Source organism: Pseudoliparis swirei, chromosome 24 (assembly GCF_029220125.1).
Source record: "Pseudoliparis swirei isolate HS2019 ecotype Mariana Trench chromosome 24, NWPU_hadal_v1, whole genome shotgun sequence".
NCBI lineage: Eukaryota > Metazoa > Chordata > Actinopteri > Perciformes > Liparidae > Pseudoliparis > Pseudoliparis swirei.
The window spans coordinates 8,054,283-8,076,505 of NC_079411.1; the positions used below are offsets into that span (position 1 = coordinate 8,054,283).

Sequence of the window (22,223 nt, forward strand, 5' to 3'; positions counted from 1 at the left end):
AAACAATCTAATGGGATAATCGCATGCACCCAAATTGTAAGCTATAAACAAACAAGCTCACCGGATGTTATTGTTAGTTATGATCACAACCAAGGCTTTTAAAACTGTGACTCGTTTGCTTTAGTGGAATTATTCAGTTCACATTTCAACCCTTGGATGAATGTTGATAAAACTAAGAGTTAATAATTCATCTTGTTGTGACTCCCAAGTGCTGCTTTGCTTCAAAAACATTTTTTTGGAGGAGACAAGTCCCTCTTTGGCTACCTCATAATTTCAACACGAAATTATATGCAGCAGTACTGGAAAATGAAGAGACTCAATATAAAGCAAAAAGAGGATAATACAGGTGTTAATAGTGTATTATTCATACACATGCACTATGGCACACTAGACTCACAGACAAGAACTTCTCCCACACTTGTTTCTACTTTTAAGTTTTTGATTCTTTTATCAGAGTGTCAGTGTGAATGATGTGACATGTTGAATATCTGTGATTAACCACAGTTAAAGTAAAAGCTGACCTTTCCCCCCCGATACAGATTTCTGCAGACCTCTTTTGTTATTTCTCTTGGTCTTGGTTCTTTTCACTTTTAAAAGGATTTCTTCTCCAAAGAGAATTTATAATACTCTTCAATGGTGTTTGAGCAGAAGTGTTCAAATACATGGGGTTTAAAAATGCATTGTCAATCAATATTCAAAGAAAAGATTATATGCATACATGTGAATTCATATCCAAAAGTAATAGATGCAAATTTGCTGAGTCAGCTTCACAAAAACACGTATTATACACAATTCATTAAAAAAAAAGACCCCATTCACATATAAAACAACTAAATTTCAAGCATTATATTAAAAACCATCATATTCTTGTCACTATCTTCTAAATGTCGATGAGTGATGAGCAGCACTGTGCAGCAGGTGAAGCACATAATGTATTTATTACAACACAAGAGACCCTTTTCTCTCGGTGTTCCCAAGACCAAACAGGTGTGCAAATGGCGGTACATGCAAATAATATTTTCAAATTAATTGAAGTGTTGAAATAATTATCCCGATGAATAAGCGTCTGCTAGAGATGAGCATATATTCCTGTCTCCTGTGGCAACTCCCAGGGCTCCCCTCAGATTAAATGGAATTTAGATTCAATGTGGGGTCTCAGAGGCCCAATGCATTAAAACTCATTTCCAGCAAATTCATCTTGAAAGAGCTCAGCAATCACAAAATAAATACAGCATAGTAATCGAAGCCTCCCAGGATTGGCAAACATTATTACTCAAATTGCTCAATTATTTTGGTAATTTTAGGATCGGTCTCAGTATACTTTAATAGTTTAGTCGCTTGACTAAAATTGTGATTTTTGAATTGCATTTAATTCTCTTAGAAGTGACCAACAATCTGAAAACGTCACTTTACCCTTCGCTCTATCCATTTTTTGAATCTCTCTCCCTTTAATAGGCCGTACTCTTCTTTCTTCCTCCATGGCACTCCCTCATTATCTCTCCTCTCACTCAGGCTTCCTTCCTCAAACTCAAAATGCCTCTCTCAGGGACTCCCTTGTCCTTTCCCTCTGTCGCCCTATTTATTTCCCTTTCCTGCCAGCCCTTCGCCCCCACCCAGCATCATAATAGCTCTAACCTTAGAGGGTCAGTTGAAGTGTCACATGCCCGTAGGAGAGCCGGCCTGGTGATGCATGGTTGGGCACCCAGTCCCATTTCAATCATCAGTCTGGCTGTGGTTAACTGCAGCAGGGTGGAGAACATCCGTCAAGCCAATCAAATATACGTCCCCTGAGGTGACTGATGGGGACAGGCAGCAGCTTATCTGCAGTATCTCATCTCGGGTCTTGTGTGTAAAATAAAAGGAAGGAAATTTAATGACGGAATCATGTCAAGGAAAGTGGGCCTGTGTAGATTTAATGGAGAGAAATGGAGAGCCACACAATGCTATGATGTGAAGATATGATCAAACTGAGTGAAAGAAGAAACAAAAGATCAAGGTCTTTGGAAACCTTTGTCGCCTCCGGTGTTTCTGTTCGTGTGCATCATCGCTTACAGCACGTACGTCCGTTGGATGCGTGCAGGTACGCGCCAATATGGGTCTGAAAATTTCGCAGTCCCCCCCATCACAGCCACGCAGAGGTTTTTTATATCAACGTCAGATCCCATTAACATTTTGGTGATTTAGTCTCCTCTGCTTCGGCCTTTCTCCTACATAAGCAAATGTGAGAGCTCCTTTAATGTGTGTCCAAAAGACCTGGCGCCGGGATTTTCAGGAGAGAAAAGGAATGTGGAATCAGAATAGCCCCGACCGGATAATCCATGCACAAGCTCTCCTGCACCGTAAGACATTCTACAACTCTCGCTTGTGGCAAAGAGAGTCGGAGGCCGTGCCGTTGCTGTTCCACGTATGTGATGTTTGTTCCTCCAGTCGGTCTTTGATGCACAGCAGACACTGAACTGCGTCGACGATACCTGATTTCAACCCTATCTGGTCATCTCTGATTGTGGTTGAATTAATAACAATTTAGTTTGGCTTTCCCACTGCTATCAAAAGATGAATTTCAAGCTGCAGTGCGTTTTATTTGTAATTGTATTGAAGATTAAAGGTTGTCTAATCTCTAGACACAGACTGCATTCAAATGCGGAATGGGATGGGATACGTGTTTGGTATCGGTACACAGTCTGGAGAGTTAAATTGGTGGAATATCCTGATTATAGTAAGACGATGATTACGATTTGTATTGATTTTAAAGTAGCTTGCAAATTTGATTCCGTTTAAAACAATCTGGGCGGCTCAACTGCAACTCCAGTCTCGCGACCTCAATTTACAAGCGGGACTGCACGGAAAAGGACGTCTTGGCCCGGATATCATCCGGCTACACATATAACCCAGAAATATAGCCCCTCGCCCCACCGAGGCTTATCCGCCATCAGACGGATAGCTGATGGGTTCAGAGATTGACAGCTGACTTGATCGAGTCTGCCGTGATAGAAATAAAACTGAATGTTGCTGCAAAACATACCATATTGCCCACATCTGCCCAGCTGCCTGCAGGCCACTATTCTCCCCTTTCTTCTTTTTTAGGGAACGTATGTTCAAGTAATGCTCCATCCGCGTTATGACATATGATATATATATATATATAAGTATTATATATATATATATAATACATATATATATAATATATATATATATTATATATATCATATATATATATAATACATATATATATATATATATATATATATATACAGGACTGTCTCAGAAAATTAGAATATTGTGATGAAGTTCTTTATTTTCTGCAATGCAATTAAAAAAACAAAAATGTCATGCATTCTGGATTCATTACAAATCAACTGAAATATTGCAAGCCTTTTATTCTTTTAATATTGCTGATTATGGCTTACAGCTTAAGAAAACTCAAATATCCTATCTCTAAATATTAGAATATCATGAAAAAGTATACTAGTAGGGTATTAAACAAATCACTTGAATTGTCTAATTAACTCGAAACACCTGCAAGGGTTTCCTGAGCCTTGACAAACACTCAGCTGTTATAAATCTTTTTTTAACTTGGTCTGAGGAAATATTAAAATTTTATGAGATAGGATTTTAGAGTTTTCTTAAGCTGTAAGCCATAATCAGCAATATTAAAAGAATAAAAGGCTTGCAATATTTCAGTTGATTTGTAATGAATCCAGAATGCATGACATTTTTGTTTTTTTAATTGCATGACAGAAAATAAAGAACTTCATCACAATATTCTAATTTTCTGAGACAGTCCTGTATATATATATATATATACATACACATACAGACCCCAGATCATGTCAACCTTATCTATGTTTCGTTTATTCTCTTTCATTACTCCTCCACTGGTTTTGTCACACAAGAAGTAGATACATTTTCTTAATTCCGGTTCTGAGGACTCTGAGTGGTTTTAAATCTTGCACGGTGCAGTCACGCTGCTTTATCGCCGGGGCATCCAAGGTAAAATCAGACAGATGAGACGGCCACTATTTAAATCACCAAGCGTACAGAAAACCTCGATGCCAGATCTAATGGATTATAATCCTTACACTATGACAAACTGAAGTACTTTTGCTCTAAAAAAAAATATTATATGGGCCATAAATCCATAAAATATAAAAACCTACAATACCTCAACTTTATTCTGGGTCACAAATTAGTTTCTTCCAACAGCCTTCCCCTCTTTCTGTATCAGTAGCAGAACAGCATTAGTAATCCATTTTTCTAGGTCTGCCTTGGAATGGCTGCATGTTCTGAAGTCCATTTAAATCAAGTTATTCCCTTCATGATTCACTCTCTGCTCCCCTGCTGTTACTCCCAGACTCTTTTTCCAATCCTCAGATAAAACTAAGACTCAACCCGATAATGTAGAGACAGTTGTTAATGGCTTGAATAAAGCACTTTTCAATTTAGTATCACAAAATGAGATGTTTTATTTTGATTATTCTTAAATTGTCTCATTACCAGATAATCCCCGGAGAATTAGAATTAGAATGTGCTAAAGCCGAAAGCAGTTGTCACACGGTTTGAATGCAATAGACGGGATTCTTTTTATCCGTATCAATCAAACTTTCTTTTGAGACTCCTCCTCGTTCAGATCCTGACCAATTAAAAAGAAATCAACTCAATAGTGTCATTCAGTCACTCTGAGGTCACTTTTAAATCCACTGATGCCCTCCAGACGCTCCGGCAACTTCATCTAAATCTCCAAACACAATTTCACACAGCTATCAATATGTTTTATGAATGACTATACAAACATTATCTTTAATTGAATCCGTTTGCATATTTTACAGTGTGTCAGCCAACCTTCAAGCAAATAGTTCTCTGTTTTTGACTGCTGTGTTCAGTTTCACATAAATGTGTTTGAAGAGGAACAGTAAAGTCACAGATTACAAAGAAAGCTTTGAATTGTGTATCCTGAAAGCGTCTTTTATCCCTTTGCTTGTGTGTGACACGTTCTCATTAAACGTCGCTTTGTTTGTGTTGTTGTTAAATGAAGCCAAGGACAGTCACCTCGACAGTACACTCAGTATACCCGTGCAGTGTTTTGTTGAATGCACCCAAACAGTTTTTCTGCGTTTTCAATTCTTTTTTATTGTTGCCTGGCAACCACAAAACTCACGGTTCTGACACTAATTTGCCAGCAGGTCTGCTGTTTTCTGTTCAGTTCATGGTCACGACGGTTGGTGAAGTTGCCTACTGTCTCTCTGGCTATGCAGCAACAGTCGCCACAGAAGGGGAATCTGATTGGACAATGAGAAATAAATGCTGTTGACGTGAGGCGCTCTGAGTTTATTCAACCCGAGGCGTTCAGTGCGCTCCCGTTAAAAATGCGGGGTGCATAGAGTGAAAAAAACAGTGCCTTATGCCGTGTATCTTATGTATCTATGACTTACATCACAATTTGAAACGAAACACGTTGCCATGCAGATTTTCTCTTGTCTTCCCCTCACACATCAGAGGGTGTCACATACACACCACCTCTAAACACCTGAGAAAGGAAAGGTCAACATTCTGTTGGTGTCCTGCAACTGAACCCTTCATTTCTTTCTGTAACTTTATTCTTGCTCTTCAGACCCTTTAAAATGCCTTCCACAACAAACCCTTTTCATCTCTCGTCGCTGCCCAGTTGCTTTAAAATTAAAATCCCATGAAAAGCACATTGAAGATGCAGCTCTACACAAAAAGAAAACATATTCTGCCCTGGCTTCACCCACCGAGTATTATGATGCAGACTTTGTTTTGCAGAGTAATGTGTGAAACTGACCAGACATTTGGCGAAGATCAATTTCTGTTTATATGCCAGAACTGTGCTGGGTAGACACAATGCAGCACTTGGCCAGGATCCAAAAAGGTTAATGAACACAAATCTGTCATTACGCTCCTCGAGTGTAAACAAATGTTAATACATAAATTCAGGGCCATACTGTCTAATTTACCCTGTATGAGGCTGGGTGTTTTTATCGGCCTTCTATGCGAAGCAGAGGATTCACATCTTTACAACTATCCACAGAAATTCTTATTTTTCCTGCACACAGTTCAGTAAAGATCAAGCTTCTTTTGTGATTGAAAGTGCACCTTTACTCCTGTATATGTGACTTTTAAGAGATAAAATGATCTGGAGTTATTTAGAAATCCTCTACCTTCGCCGCTCTTTTGTTTATCCAACTTGTTTCTTTCTTATTTGTTGTCACGTCCTCCACACTCAGTGTCGTGATTTGTATGACTTCACCCCTCTCATCTTGATTTTCTTCCTCTTCTCCTTCCATCCTCATCCCCCCCTCCATCGTCTCCCCTCTCTGTAGCCTGCAATGATCTGGTGGCCTCAGGCAGTGACAGGAAGCCCAATGCGTTGGTCCAGGTGGCTGTCATAGATCCCCACAAGCGGCACCTCGTCTCTCACGCCTGCACAGAGATAGTGGAGGTAAGGCCGGACACACACACACACACGCACGCACACGTCCGCACGCACACCTGTACAGATACACACATGCACCATCCTCTCTGCCTCTCTCCCACCTTTGATGTTTGTTTTTGCTGTGTCACCGGGTCCTGGTTAGTGTTCCTCCCGACACTGTCTGCCCTACTTTTTCACTACTTTTTCTCCCGTTCTGACTCATCGAACTGGAACGGACAAAGGGCTTTTACTTTATATTTCCTGTGACAGTACAGATATCTGAAAGAGTTGAAGTGTGGCTCTCAATCAGTGTCATCCCTCAGTGTGTACAGTGTGTGTTTCATAGTGTGGGAGTTCCAGACAGTGAGAGTGCTTTGTGGGCTATATCCTCTTTCAATGCTTCTTTTATTACCCCCAGTCTGACAGTGCTGTTGCCGGGGCAACCGTCACACAAGTGTTTTTTTGTGCAGCTGTCCCCTGCCCCACTATGGAACACCCACTTACACACACACACACACACACACATACTGTATATGGATACGCACACACAATTTCTTCTTCTCTTCATACGAGGACAAAGTTTCCTGCCGCATTTTATTTTCCTGCTAATTCAGTGAAGCTAGATATGTAGAACCGTCTCTTTCAAAGACTGCGTTTCCCCTCATTCCTGTCAAGGGAACAGCAGTGTGTGTGTGTGTGTGTGTGTCTGTGTGTGTCTATGTGTGTTCGAGCATGTGTGTGTAGGAACACAGGATGTGGTAGGATACTGTATGCTGGCTCAGCCAGCTCTCCACACACTCTGAGTGCCGCTCGAGTTTTGATTTCATGGCTGTTCAGGATTCTGAGTAGGATCTGAGGATATGGACTGCTTTCGTCTTCACAAAAAACGGGTATGTGTGCAGTTTGTGTGATTCTACAAGTGTGTTTTAAAGAAGGGGTTTGCAGCCTCATAAGAAACGTTTAAGAGGGTCAAAGGGTTTTCTCTGCCATATAATCATTTTGTTATTCTGGATAGCGCAGTATAAATGAAAATACCTGCCGTAACACATACACTGGTATATATTACATGCCTCAGAGAAATCGGATCAATCCGAGTAATCCGAGTAATATGAGAGTTGTTTTGACCCAGAAGCGCCACATGGAAAATATTCAATTTGACTTTGAAATCCACCTTGAATGAAGTGTAAGTGTCATTTAGCGGAACAGAGGCCACTTGTCCGGACAGTGGTAACCAGCAGGGTTTCATACTAATACATCTTGTGAAAAGCACAGCAGCAGATGTTCATTAACTTATGTGGCCGAAGGTGGACCTGTGTGTGTGTGTATGTGTGTGTGCACGTGTGTGTGTGCATGCTTGTGTGCTGGGGAGCCCCACTGTGTGAATAATGCATCTGAAAACGGCTCAACTGTCATTTGTTTTCTCCCGGTTGTCACATTCCCGGGATGCCGGCTCTCAACAGCTGCCGCCGGCTTTGCCGGACACTGATTGGAGGCTTGGTTTCAAGGAAGCTTCAGAAAGTTATAGGCGTATAAGTATAAGTATATCAGGAACCCACCGTGTATGATATAAGGGCTTAATTTAGAAGATAAATGACGGAACAAGCCCTCTTTACTCAAACCATGAATCACTAGACAGGGGTCAGGTAAAAAGAAGAGGATAGCATTTAATCACACTGGATCTGGAATGTACTGCTCTTTAGTTAAATGACCTCTCCAGGTGTTATTTATTGAAAAGGGCAGTTCTACAGGCAGAGAATGCACTGCCTCTAAATTTATCTTAAATTACTAACTGCCACTGTAATAAAACATAAAACACTCTGTTGTCTTGTGTTAGAAGTTGTGTGATCCGACAAAATAACGGTATATTTAAAGATGATTATAATTAGTAGTATTGATTAAATTGCTGTTATTATTATGTGTTATTATTATTACAAAAACAGTCAAGTTAATTTCTTCACTAATTCCCCAAATAGAGCGCTGTTTACATTAGCATATAGTTTGTACTCCGTCATGTTGATTCACTGTATGGTTTGAAACTGGATCTCAGTGCCATATTTTCACAAACGACAGACCCTTTTTATCTCCACACGGCCGAGTGAACGTCTCAATGTAAGCACTGCATCTTGATCGACTGTTACTAAAACAGAAAGGACCAGTGACAACCAAAGAGGAAAATCTAAAGCCCTCTAAATCTCTTTAAAGTGAAACAGGGAACGACAAATTGTATTTGAAGCTCGGGGACACAAAGGAACAATCCCATTCTTAAAACATGGGCAATGGGCCCAGGGGGGGTAGTGCTTGAGGGGATTTGACATCACGCAAAGCCAAGGGATAAAACCCGCCTTTGATGTCATGCTAGTCAAGCGAAGAACCCCCCCTGCCTGGAACAAGTTCAGAAAGTCTAGTCTGTCCGTGTGTGTGTGTGTCCAATCACACACACACACACACACACACACACACAGCCTCTAATGGCCTAAATTGGCCATTCCACCGAGGTTTGCAACCCAAACAAAAAGACAAGCGAGGGGCAGCTGTTTCCCAGAGCATATGTTGACCACTTGTATGACAGACTGGCTTACTTCTCGGCGTAGATGCAGACAAGCTTCCCACTTTAGCTCATCTCAGCCCATCAGTAGCCCTAAGAAGATTCTGCCACAGCTGAGGCTGCCAACCATGCTGGTAAGTCTGAATGAGGCCTATTGAGTGTGCCAGTGAGGCAAGTGTAAGGGCTTGTGGGTGTGTGTGTGTGTGTGTGTGTGTGTGTTTGTTTGTGTATGTCTATACCTGCACATTCTTGAGTATAATGGCTCTGTCTGTCTTTTTGTGAGTGTACAGGACTTGTATATATCCAGCTTTGCACTAAGCTCAAAGCAGTGCAATGGTTCCACTGTGTCTGTTCCCGCGGCGCTGAATCGGGCTGTGTGATTTAGGATGTCGGCGTACACAACCCACAAAGCTTCATGGCTCGCCGGAAAAATGGCACCGGGCACTAAGACTTGTATTACCTTGTCCACAGAGGCTGAAACAAGAAGCGATAGACTTGTTTTATTACCCCCCCGCGTCGGCCCATGGGCGATTTCTGAAGAATCAGAAGGGTTAGCGGTGCGGTGAGGTGGTGTGTCTGCGTATTCCCTCTGTGCGTGTGCAGTTGAACACATAATTCTGCCTTTGTGTGAATTGTATCAGGCACACAGCTGTTTTTAGCACGCTTCACGCATTGGCTCCCAATCCTTCCGACATTCCTCATCGTAGTAAAGGATTGGAGGCTTGTTGGTGTCCTACCTGAGCTGCAGTCCAGGTCTAAAACAAATTCTCCAGCCAAAATATATATTTTTCAACCGGCCATAAAACATAGTAGAAGAAAAGAGCACAAACAAACAAGCAGCTCCTATTGGTCGAGTACCTACTATTCTATTGCCATTGCTATCCGTACAAATATAATCTCACTCCCCTAATGTTCTTTTTCACTGAAGTTCCACCGTGATCTGGATTTCTTTCCTTTCCGTTGCTCTGACAATGTTCCGCCTCTTTGGAGTTGGAGAGATATTCCCCTCTGTGGTGCTGGTGGTACTGGTAATCCAGCCGGGTAGCGAGCTAGATAATGTAAGCGTAACTGCCGTGACAATGGTCAGGGAGGATCAAGCAGAGAATTAGGATTTAAGTATATACATTATGTTGCATGCCATTACCAGTGGGCAGAGTCGAAAACAAAACGCGGGCAACGTGTTGTAGGGATTAGAGTTTGTAGTAAAGTAGCTCTCTTTATTTTATCCGCTTATGTAGATTTTTAGACTTGGCAGGTGTTCATGTTGGACACTGGCTGCAATTATGCAGACTATCCATTAGTTTAGCATTTGTTTTATTCATCCAACAAACTGATGCAATGTTTAAGCCTTCTGATTCAATAATCTGTTCATGTGCTGACAAGACTCACATCTGCACACTGAACTCAGTCACGGGGGGAGTGGTTTGCATTTATAAACATTTAAGCCTAAAATCAGAAGGGTTTCAAAACAGTATCTATATAAATACTTTTGTTGTTTTGAGAATAGTTAGATCAAATGATATGTATAACTCAGTTCCATCTAATATTGAAGTTATGAGCAATAAGTCAGTCAAGTTTTCCCGTGTTATCAACTTTGAGATAAATAACATTTAAATTAGGGATGCATCAATACCACTTTTTTTCAGACCAAGTCCACGTACTTCATCTGGGTACTTGCCAATACTGAGTACCAAAGTAAGTACTTCATAATAATACCAGTACAGTTCTGACAATAACATGATTTTATATTTTCATCAGATGTTCCTCTCTGACCGTAACAAATTAAATATACGACATGATGCTGTTGCTGACATTTGAACTAACATTCAACATTAAGTTTTCCTGATAGTTTGCATTAGGGATGTTAATAGTTTACCATGCTATAAGTTAAACAGTTAAAAAATAAATGAAAGCTGTGCGGCTTATCAGGCTTAACTGACAAGAAAGTGAATGTTTTACGAGAACCGGTACATGAGCACAGTGTTGTCAGGTGCAACACTCATTTTAAATGACAAATTGTACAAATGAAGCAAATCCAGCTCAGAAGTAACAATGCATTAACAAAGTAAGTTATCGACATTCAAATTGTAGTTGTACATGTGTTAATAGTTGTATCTGACAAAAAGCAGTGAAACACAGTACATGACTGTGCACACGAGCGAGAACATTACACTTGTGATTGTGCCTACATGTGTCACTGACCACAGTATTTATGATTGATTTCAGCCTTAATGGCCAACCTTCGTTTCTTTACAGTGTTTGTTTGGGTAACTGAAGGGTGTGATCATACATTCATACGTCTGCCAGTCTGTCTATGTCGGCCCCAGTGCTGCTCCCCAGTCCGTCCCCACACCGTCCCACAGGGCTGCATTCTAGAGACGCCCATCAGAGGAAGAGGAAGCCCCCAGTGTAAACACAAAGTGCTTTGAATTGGTTCAAGTCGACAACACCAAATTACTACACAATCCTTGAGACTTCCCAGAAAAGCCCCACAGGTCGTGGTGCGATACAATCTAATTGTATTAAGATGTATTGCAGGTTTTAAAGAATTACATTACTTTTGACTGAGAGACTGGAAAAGGTTCGCTAGTTCCACTTGAGTGTTTTTCAAATAAAAAAGAACATTTGACAGGTTTCCTCACAACAATTATCTCCTCAATCGTCTCAATAACATTGTTGAAACGAGGCATATGACATGACCCTCCGAATTGTTCCTTTTTGTCAGAATGTTTGCAACAACAACTAGAATGATACTCGTGGAGGAACCGGCCTCATTTCATGATGCTCTCTTCTCCTGTTTGACAAAAACATTCTTTCCAACAAGTGCAACAGGTGCCATGCAGGTCCTCCCTCTGCTAGCATTGCATTGGTTTTTCAGAAGTTTTTACCTTTTAAAGTTAAATACCAGTAACAACCTTGTAAAGACATTTGTTTACAATGCAGGGAAAGCAAGGTCTTTGAAGGCCATGGCAGAACAAGCCATGCAGTTCAAAAGCCATGCACGTTAAAGGTGCTGAGCTTGTGAGCATTTATTTGCTCACAAGCTCAGCCTTCTGGTATGTTTGAAGACCCAACGCTGGCCGCTGGGAACACTGGTTTAAAGCCATTGCCAGCCTGTCACCGTGCCAATTTACCCAAACACAGTCTCGGTTGGGACATTGTCGTTATGTCAGAGCTCCAGGTAAACCCACCAGGGTGAGCTCTATCTTCTCCTTTTTGTTGTGCCCAAGAGCGGCATCTGGGCAGGAGGAAGAGGAGGAGGTGGAGGAGGAGGAGGAGGAGGGGGAGGAAGAGGAGGAGGTCTCCTTCCTTTTATCCATTCAGCTTCCTGCATTTTTCCAAAAAATGTGCACAAGAGTACACACCGCCACACACGCACACACTCACACACACACACACACACACACACACAGAAACACACGTCTCACCCTGTTTCTGTGTTGTCCCTCTCTCTGACAGGCGAACAAAGACCCGCTGTTTCTGACGGGGCTGACCTTCCCTTCAGAGTATCCTGCTAGCCCGGAGACACTAGTCAAGCTAACTGTGTATGATGCAAAGGACAAGAGCCCGGAATCAGTGAGTAAACAGTTGTTGTGTGTTTGTTGGACGTTTGCATTTTGGACATCGCGCGTGTGTGTGGGTGTGTGATGAGTGTGTTCAAAGCCCGCCGTGAAGCGGTCATCCCACACGTGTTTTGTTTGCACAGCATGGAGCTTTGGACGTTACAGAGAACGAACATGAAAAGCTGTGAGAGTTCTGCAGCAGAATCTCATCATGTTTATATTTGTCCTCCACATTTGAGGTGTAAGAAGTTGTTTGTTGATTTACAGCAGGCAGGAAATGAGAGTACTCACTTAGTAATCATCCCTTCGAGGCCGTCTGAGACAATGACCTTCGCCTTGAGTCTTGAAGGAAAAGGGTCTGCAGCCCTCGATGAGCAACTGAGTCATTCTCGTTGATCCCGTGGGGAAACCAGCCGGCACATTAGTGGGAGCGGAGAAGAGAGCCAGACATAGAATCCCGAATGGGCTCGGCCCACTGATTCTGACATTTAAAACAGACTTTGTAACAGCCTCTCAAGTGTGGGTGTGTGCATGGTCCTAATCAAGCACCCCACTCAGCTGTGGGTGCCAAAATCCTAATTTGGCATCACGTATTATGAAACACTCATGAGCTTTACGATGGGTAGCGACGCCATCATTGCAGTGGCTAGTATTTGCAAATATACCCATTAAGGCCTCTGCTTCTGTGCCGGCACAAGTGGCACTAACATGTCTGGCTTAAGTGATTCTTTTTCACTTAGAGTAGGGCGTTTTTTTGTAGCTTGAAAGTTGAAACTTACTCAAACGGTCTGACTATCTTCATTTGGCTTTAATCTCCAGATATCCCACCGAGATTGACTAACATAGAAAGGGAGTCTTCTGTTATATCACTGTGCACATATTCTGTGTGGAATCATTAAGATGCTTCATCAAACATCTGGGGACATTTGTTCTTCTTCTTGAAGAAACTCCAAACACCATTTACTCTACATGTGAATAACTCAATAGAAGCTCTTAATTACTGAGGTGAAATATACATTGTGGTTATGTAGTTGTAGCCTGCACAGCTTTTAAATAACTTCCAAGCGATTTATGACTCTGGAGACGTACTCTCATCTGAAATGTTTGGTGTGCAGTATTTTTGGATTTGGGTCAACGTATATTTGCAACTCCTGTGTACAGTATTGTCGACTACAGGACAATACTGTCTACAGGTAATAAAAGGACAGAGGGGAGCTGACACGAGGCCAAGACAGACTCCACCTGTTGGTAATATATCCGTCACACTCGTAATGGTTTCCCCCTGCTGCAGCTTCTTCATCAGATTGTGTCGCACTTTGCCAGGATAGAGTTGTTTTCCAAATGTGTTTCTGAGCAAGTTCCCTGAGTTTGCTTGAATGCAGTTTTAAAACATGTCAGGACGTTTTAGGTTGTCCACCAATTTTTTTAAATGTATTGATAACACGCATATTCTTGCTGCTTGAGAAACCCAGACGTTGAAAATGTTGTATTTAAGCCAGTAGTCCACTTTGCCTGTACTTGCATTTTTTCGGCACAGCATTACCTTTATGAGTTTCACTGTATAGTCATCATTTGCATCTTTGAATTCCACCTTTAAACTTAATCCCAGGTGGAATTTCCTTGAAATGGGAAAACAATGTTTTATTCTAAGGTGTGAATTGAATATTCATGTTGAACAACACCCATGTGAGCTCAACACTGTATAAACTCTCCATTCATCCACCAACTCCTTCCGCTGGGTATTTCTTCTCTTTCCTTGTGTTGTGTTTTGCAGTGCGTTGCCACCAGAGGTTTTGTGTGTGGCCGGGCAAGCTAATACCTGCGTGTGAAGATATTTCACTCGTGCCTGGTAAAATATTTACCACCTAAGTTTTATGAACAGCTATATTAAAGAAAGCCAGTTTCCCTAGGCAGGCGGATACAGTAATGCACTGGCACTGGATAGAATACTTTATTAACTTCTTGAGAACTTTGGTTTTGAATATCTCTGTCATGCTGTCCCTCCCTCTGGCTCTCTTGACAGGAGCTACTGAGAAAGATCACTCACAGTCTGTCAAGGATATCACTGATGCTCTAAGAGCTTAAGGCTCAACCAACAGCCTTACAAGACTGGCCAACCGTTGAGCAGATCACTCATCACTCATCTCCACAGTTTTGAATGACAAGTTGGGACCATTTCCATAAAATAGCTGGATCATTAGCCATTTAAAAAATGAAGTCTCCTCTCCCTTTCTTTTAGCGGACATCACGTAGTGGCTTGATTGTGTGTATAAACATGTTCTTTCTTAGGCATCGGTGCTCTCATGCTCTGGTTGGCTTTTAGATTTTTGGGCTACGCTCAACTGGGCACAGTGTGTTTGTCTGGATCTCATTAGAGTCTTTAAGTGACACAGGCATGACCCTGAACATGAGCTGGCACAATGCGTCAGACTCCGGCCGCTTAAGTGACGGATCGGCAATCACTCAGCCAAGGCGCAGTCATTTGATTTAGCTTCTTAAAAGAGAGAGAGAGAGAGAGAGAGAGAGACCATGGGGGCAATTTCCTGGGTTTGTGTATATGTGTATATGTGTTTTACAAATCAGCTGTCAAAAAGTTTTCCATTCCACTTTCAGCTCCAGTAGCAGATGTTGTGCCATGAGCTGATTCACTGCAATTGAAAGCAGATATCACATATGGCATCCGTTGAATATTTAATAAAACAAAAAAATGTTGGGGTGCAAATTGTCATTTTGTGTGATATGCCATGTATATTCACCACACACATTTTGAAGTGGAAATAAGAAGGATAGAAATTGTCACGGTGAGGGGGAGGGAACTGATGGAGCTGGGTTTATAGATGACTGCTTTCACATTTGTCGAGGACCAGAGACTTTCATAGTAGGATGATTTCCTTCTGCCTTGGGCTTCCCATTTAGATATTCTAAGATGACACTGGGCTGCATGGTCATGAATATTTGAGAACATGCACAGGGCTGGGAGAACGATAAGTGTGGAGGTGTGAGGAGGAGTATGACTGGGTTAGATATCTCTCAGCTGTAAGTGATCCCCCCTTCAAGCTCTAGTTGTCAAAAGATGACAGGCTCGCCTTACCTTGTCACTGATGTCTTACCTACAATTGCACTTTGAACGTCTCCCAGAGGCAACACATTCTCTTCAACTCGCATTCTGATAATTGAATCAAGAAATATTCAGTCTGGGGCTGAAAAGGAGGTATACTTCACAGAGATCACAGAATTCTATCATAAGCTCTGCCAAATCTTTGAGCATTATTACTTAAAGATGATTCAAAGTATAACTAATTTGCGACATCTTGTCTCGAAATTGTTTAAATGAAGAATTAGAGAAAACCATCTCCGGCTCACGCTAGAAAGCACACATTATAATTACATTTTTTTAAACGGCCTGAGAAAATACTTTTTTTTTCTCCAGTATGTTTTTTTCAACGAGTTTATAAAACAGCATTAGTGGTCAGACAAACCATTTAGGGCTGTTGGATTAAATCTCAGTGGCCAGTCTCAGTTATCTTCAAAATCCATCAGCAGTCAGGGCAAGGCTCGTCTGAGAGGTATGATGGATTGAAAGCTTTGAGTTAAGAGCATATGAAATGGGCCAATAAGATGATCTGTTTGTGTTTGGTGCGTCAGGTTTGAGGAGACTCGGAGACACCTTGTTAATGAGAGACCTGTGGGTTTGTGGTCAGTAAAGACCTATCACTGAGTCTTCTTGTGGTAAAAAAAAAAGGTTCGGACTGCTGCCTCTGGAAGAGCTCCTCTCTCCAATCGCAGCTTCATTTAATCTGCCTTTGAAATCCGGAATGAACCTGTAATGCAGTTTTCACTTTGCATTCTTATTACTGGCCGTGGAGACGGATTTTGATTGGTTTCTGTGATGCTTACCGTAGTGTGTCAAACAAAAGACCTCATCTGAGTAAAACAGGAAAATGATCCATGTCCGGTCATTTCCATAAAGCCGCCATTAAATGTATTCAATCAAATAAAACACAGGCAGAAGGGATTTTACTGTGTTACTATAATGGCCATTTCATCCTCTAGCCGCCACAAGCAGCCTGACAAACAGACAGGCATAGACACACACACACACACACCAACACACACCATCTGCACTAAAGGGACAGAGCAAGATGTCTTCTGTTCAGAAGGCAATGGAGAAAGTACAGATCAAAGTTTCATCTCAAACAGCCGACTCCCCCCCCTCCATGCCATACACACACAGGCACTCTCACACAATCAAAATTGGATAGAGGTTGTATGAGAGACGGTCTCAAAGCACAAGTGGGATGAGGAATTTCTTTTCTCCTTCCACAACAGGTCAGAGGTGTTTTTTTTAACTTTCCCTGATGTGTAAATGCTGTCTTGTTAAAATGAAATCAGACAAGTTGACTTTCCACACATTAAGGATGACTATCATCATCATCATCATCATTGACGCAATAATCTGACAGTTAAAACGACCTTGCTTTTGAATGCATTATATACAACGTGTCTTCAACTTTACATAAGAAATATGTTTATTACCATTCTACAATTCATCATTTTGACAATGCCCTTGCAGAAGCCATCCATCAATATTCGTGCCACCAATTTTCTTGCAAATCTAAAGAGGAAATTGCTTGAGAAAGATATAGATTTCAAAAGCAGTCTAATCAAATAGGTGATTTAATATCGTCTCTGTAACAGTTTAGCTCCACGCCTTCCTTTTTGTTAGAGTTGTTTTCATCCTGTCACACACCATCTCGTCAATCCAACTCCCCTCACCTGCCTCTGATCACCTCGTTAGTCCCTCATTCCCTTCACCTGGTCCTCACGCCCTTCTCACCTGCAGAGCATCCCCTCATTAGTCCCTCACTATTTAGCTCCCTCACTTCCACTTGTCCTCTGCCAGATTGTCTTGTGTTTTAGTGCCAAGTTCTCCAGCGTTATTAGAGTATATTCCTGACCTGCCTGTTCTGACCCTGCCTGCCTGTCCTGACCTCTGATTCTCTGCCCTGCCCCTTTTTGGACTTGTTTGCTTCCTTGACTGATCTCCCGGTTTTGACCCAGCTTGTACTCCTGTCTAAGTCGTGCTTTTGGGTCCACGCTAACAGCACCGTGACAGTCTCGTTCAGTTTGATATCTGTTGGTTTTAGATTGAGCATACGTATTTTCTAAAAACATCACTTGTACAGATATAAAGTGAAGAGGCGCTGCATAACATATGTATAACATGTCAATGTTGTGGTTGTTGCAGAGTCTCTCGTTCCATTGTCGGCGTGTTTCAGAACTATTAGACGAGCAGATATTAGCGACATCTCAGGAGGCAGTTTGAGCAGTCACTGTATCGTGGTGAATTGTCGCTCCAATTATGAACTGCTGAAGTATGAAGAATCCCAGCCTCAGTTAATCCTGCCCTGTCAATAATCATGATGTGTAAAAGGTGGTGACTTGACATATTTTTGGCGTAGCTACTTGCTTTTAGCTGGATGAGTGTCGGTGTAGTGGGAATCTTCTGTAAGTGCACGTGTTTACTGCCAGAAATAAGGGTGTGGGGGGTGAGGGGGGGTTGGATGCAGACAGCAGGATAGGGCTAGAGGGTACACACACGAAAAACACACACACACACAGAGAAACACACTTTCACAAGAAGCAATCTTAGAGATATCCAAGAAAGGTCTAGGTAGTGATTGGGTGGACAGCTGAGCAGCGATAACCTACGAGAGTAGGAGGCCCCAGATAAGGACTGTCTCTTGTCTGATGGCCACTCTGCTTCCCTCACCAGCACTGTGGCAATGTCAGCCAATGTCACAAGGGCTGAAAAGTACTGCTGTCCAACTGGCCAATACCAGAATTAGTCAAACCAGTAACGGGTCGTTTTGTTGCTCGCTGGAAGTCTTGCCATCCCGAACATGTCTAATAGTTTAATGAGCAGCAAAGAAACATCTCCCCTCTATTTTAGTGTCAGGTCTACAGCTGTAATGGATGCATGCCGTGCTAATGAATGCATATTTTCTTGTCCAATTAGTATTATGTCAACACAGTATATTTAAATGTGACAAGGACAATCAATACACAAGTGGATCCTGCCTTATTTATTTGATTTCTTTCCCCAGATAAATACAAATGTATTCACCGCCTCCTCTAGGATGATGCCACTGCCTTTGTAATGTCAGAGCAGTGTTGTTCCTATTGATTTTTGTAGAACAAATGTTCGACACCTCACTTGCATCGGAATGTTTTGTAAAAATTAACATTGAACGTGTACAGCATTTTAATTTTTTTTACCATTTTTTATTCATGGTGTTTACTGAAAGTAGTGCTCTACTTGAGGAGCATCTTGCTTACAGTTTCACAATAACACGTTTTCACTCTCTCAAACTGTCCAGTACAACCACAGTAAATGGTAAACGAACTGTACTTATGTCGTCCTTTCTTACTTTAACCAACGTCCTTTTCAATTTGCCTCTCGTTCATCAGTCCCGACCATCAGGAGCCTCTCGGATTTCACTGTCTAGCTAAAGGGGATCAAACCACCGACCCTGAGATAGAGGGATGACCCTCCTGACCTTTTTAGCCACAGCTGTATAAGCCTGATAGTCGGCCACTAGGACGCTCCTTTGGTGCCGTTGAGATTTAATGATTTGGGGTTAAGGGTCTGCCCATAGAGCACCACGTTGTTGAAAATGAGGAAGAGGAGAAGCGCTGCTTTTTAACCTTTCCTTCAGATTCAGTTTGCTGGGTTCAGAGATTAAATCAGCAGCCTCCCATAGACTAACAATAGAAACTGCATGGCAGGCTGAGCCGTGGTGGGGCTGTGCAATAATTCTGGAAATAAGTGAATCTGATTTAGCTTCAAGTTAAAGACGTTTGACGTCCCAATAATGACGACGGCAAGTGAACCACACGGATGGGGACAAATCATAACAGTAAAAACTTGAGGTGTGTGTGTGTGTGTTTGTATGTGTGTGTGTGTGTGTGGTGGTGATGCAAAGTACCGTACCCTCAGTGATTATGATATATTGGACACAGAAGTTCTGCGTTTGCCACTCTCACATTCTGTCTATTCCAAACGGCCGTAAACTATGCTCATTTATGTGCATTTAATTTCCCATTCCTCCCATGCAGGCAACATAGAGTGCATTTGATGGATTGCACAATTACACTTCTGTGAACTTCCAGTTGCGCTTCCATCTCTAGGAAGTGCCTCTCTTTTATCTGCATAAACACGCATCAGGTGCCACACAGTGTCTTTTGAAATCCTTCTCATAGATGACTCTTCATTTCAACTTGTATCTCTAAATGGAAATGCCTTTGCTTTGAAAGCCCTGCTATTTATTCACTTTATTACTGAGCCTCTAATTTAGTTTTTAACACTACGCCTATTACTGTCGCCAATGGCGTCAGAGTGACATGTCCCTTTACACGCAACAGTGGGAGGATACAACATCAGGCGAGAAAGGAGAGTGCAACCTTCTGTGATAATTAGTGAAGCTTTCTCTTTGGCAGGAGTAAAACACCTCTGGAGGAGAATTTTGCGTTAAGTGCATGAGCTGGAAAATGTATGGGCAATAGGCCGATATTAGAGAGGTGAAGTCCGTCTTGTTTGTGAGCCTGCAAATCAAGCTCATCAGCAAATACACCATGGCAGCCTTTAATATTATGGATTCAGAATAAATGCTTTATGGCTAGCCTCCAAAAGCTGAATGGGATTTGCTTTTCATAAGATAGATACATTTGACATAGTAAGAAATTAAAGTGCTCCTTCAACATGGGGCACCGTGCAGGGCGAGATTGCGCTCAAAGCTTTGGAAGCACGCCTCTGTCTGCCTTTTATTATTAAAAAGAAAATGCTGTTAACTTTAGCACACTTGTTAAAAGTGTTGGAGCCAGACACGACAATTAAGTGAGAGTAAATGGTCCCTGACCCAGGAGAATAGAACGTTTAAACAATCTGAGGCATTCTTATTGACAAGTGTGTACTCGCGCTGCCGTGTCGGGTTCACACTTCACGTGTCTCACATGGCATCTGAAGAACCGCGGTGGACCGGCTGTTAGCGGCGGAGCGACGCCATGGAAAACATGTCAGGGTATTTCCAAAGCCGGAGCTTCTGAAGTGCTTTTATCGCAGAAAGGACACTTCTCATGGCTGACAATACTTCAAACTATCGTATTTACTGTTAGAAGGCCCCGTATAATGACCTTCTCTTCCCACATTGTCGTGTTGAAAACAACAACAATGTGGGAAAACAATAAAGTTTTAACACTTCAATAAAGTGGCTCTTTGCGCCAATGAATATTTACAGTGGTTGGAAATTAAGTGCACTCTAGGTTTTGTTGTGAGGGTGAAAGCAGTCATTCGTTCAAACAGTTGCTGGAATAGTACAAGCTCATTAAAAGCAACCAGCTACATCTAAGCAGGAGGGCTAATTACTTATTAAAACTGATGAGCAGATGTCTGGTGCTGTTGCCATGAGGACACGCCCATTCTTTCCAGGGTGAAGCCACAAGTGAAGTACACCAGTAAACTGTTTATTTTTAATAAAGAGTTACAAGGAAGCCTGCCTGCAAACACGGCTGGATTTAGTGGCAAGTAATTAAGTGAGTCTTTTAATGAGTATTTACAGGCATCCATCTTGTAATACTGTAGAAACTCAATTTAAAAGTGATTTAGAAAACGTTAGATAGAGAATGGGGACCACGCCTCCATAAGTCAGTCACACAATGACCACAAACAAAAGTACAGCTGATATTCACAGTACAAATACAAAATCAACATTCTGGGGACTCTGTTAAGTCGCTTGCCAAGAGTTAGATGAGGAGATCTCAATTTCATTATGAAGCAGGAACCAGCAGCAGTTTAGCTTAGCTCAGCATACAGACTGGAAACGGAAGGAAACGACCTTTAGCTCCATCTAAGGTAGATAAACTGGCTGTATGTATTCTTTGTGTATTATTAGAGTATGAAAACCAAAGTGTAAAAGCAACACGTTGCATTTTTCATGACAGGCTGTCGCCAGCTTCAGATGTATCATACAGATACAAGAGGGATCTACATCTGGTGATCTCACTCTGAAGGAAAGCGAATCAGTGTCGTTGCAAAAATATCAAACTAGTTCTTTAAAGACATAACTAGATTATAACTTGGTATTGATTTTCAGTAGAATACATGTGACATTCCCTTTAAGTCAGCAGTCAATCAGGATGCAATTAATTGAAAAAGAAAACAACTTTGTGAACAAATAAACTATTGAATAAGGAGGGAACGGAAACAGCTTGAGCTTGTTGTTGTTCTTTTTTTTCTCAAGGCCATCTGATTGAAAAGGTTTTGGACATCTGCTACACCCTTTAAGGCTGTATCTCCCACAATCCTTCACTGTGCATGTAACTCCCAGTGTGTTCTATCCGCATGCAGCTGACATGCACATGAATGGATCAAGCAGCAGGTAACCACTTGATGCTGCAGTGCACCTTCACAGGAAACCTCCTCTCAGTCATAACCTCTCCCAAACCCTTCCCTGGATAATCCTACTTCAATCTCCTCAAGGTGGAATTTGTCTGGATCAATTTCATAATGCATTATTCATTTGAGAATTTAATCAAATAACTCTTCCACCAATCAGCCCAACCCATACCTCTCTAAAACCTCCCTCGCCTCTCCACCCGTCACATCGCCGATTGTTAGTGTCACCTG

At 41.8% G+C, this 22,223-nt stretch overlaps 1 protein-coding gene across 5 annotated transcripts in view; it reads left to right on the top strand.

Moving 5' to 3' along the window:
- Positions 1-22,223, top strand: part of inpp4b (inositol polyphosphate-4-phosphatase type II B) — a 125,543-nt gene that overhangs the window by 10,305 nt on the left and 93,015 nt on the right. For 4 of the 5 annotated variants that reach the window (XM_056408679.1, XM_056408678.1, XM_056408680.1 and 1 more), the window contains exons 3-4: positions 6,339-6,457; positions 12,435-12,551. In XM_056408679.1, the coding sequence (XP_056264654.1) occupies positions 6,339-6,457; positions 12,435-12,551 (236 nt within the window). Of the gene's footprint in view, positions 1-6,338; positions 6,458-7,243; positions 7,321-12,434; positions 12,552-22,223 lie in introns of those variants that run through there. The other variant, XM_056408681.1, reaches the window with a different exon arrangement.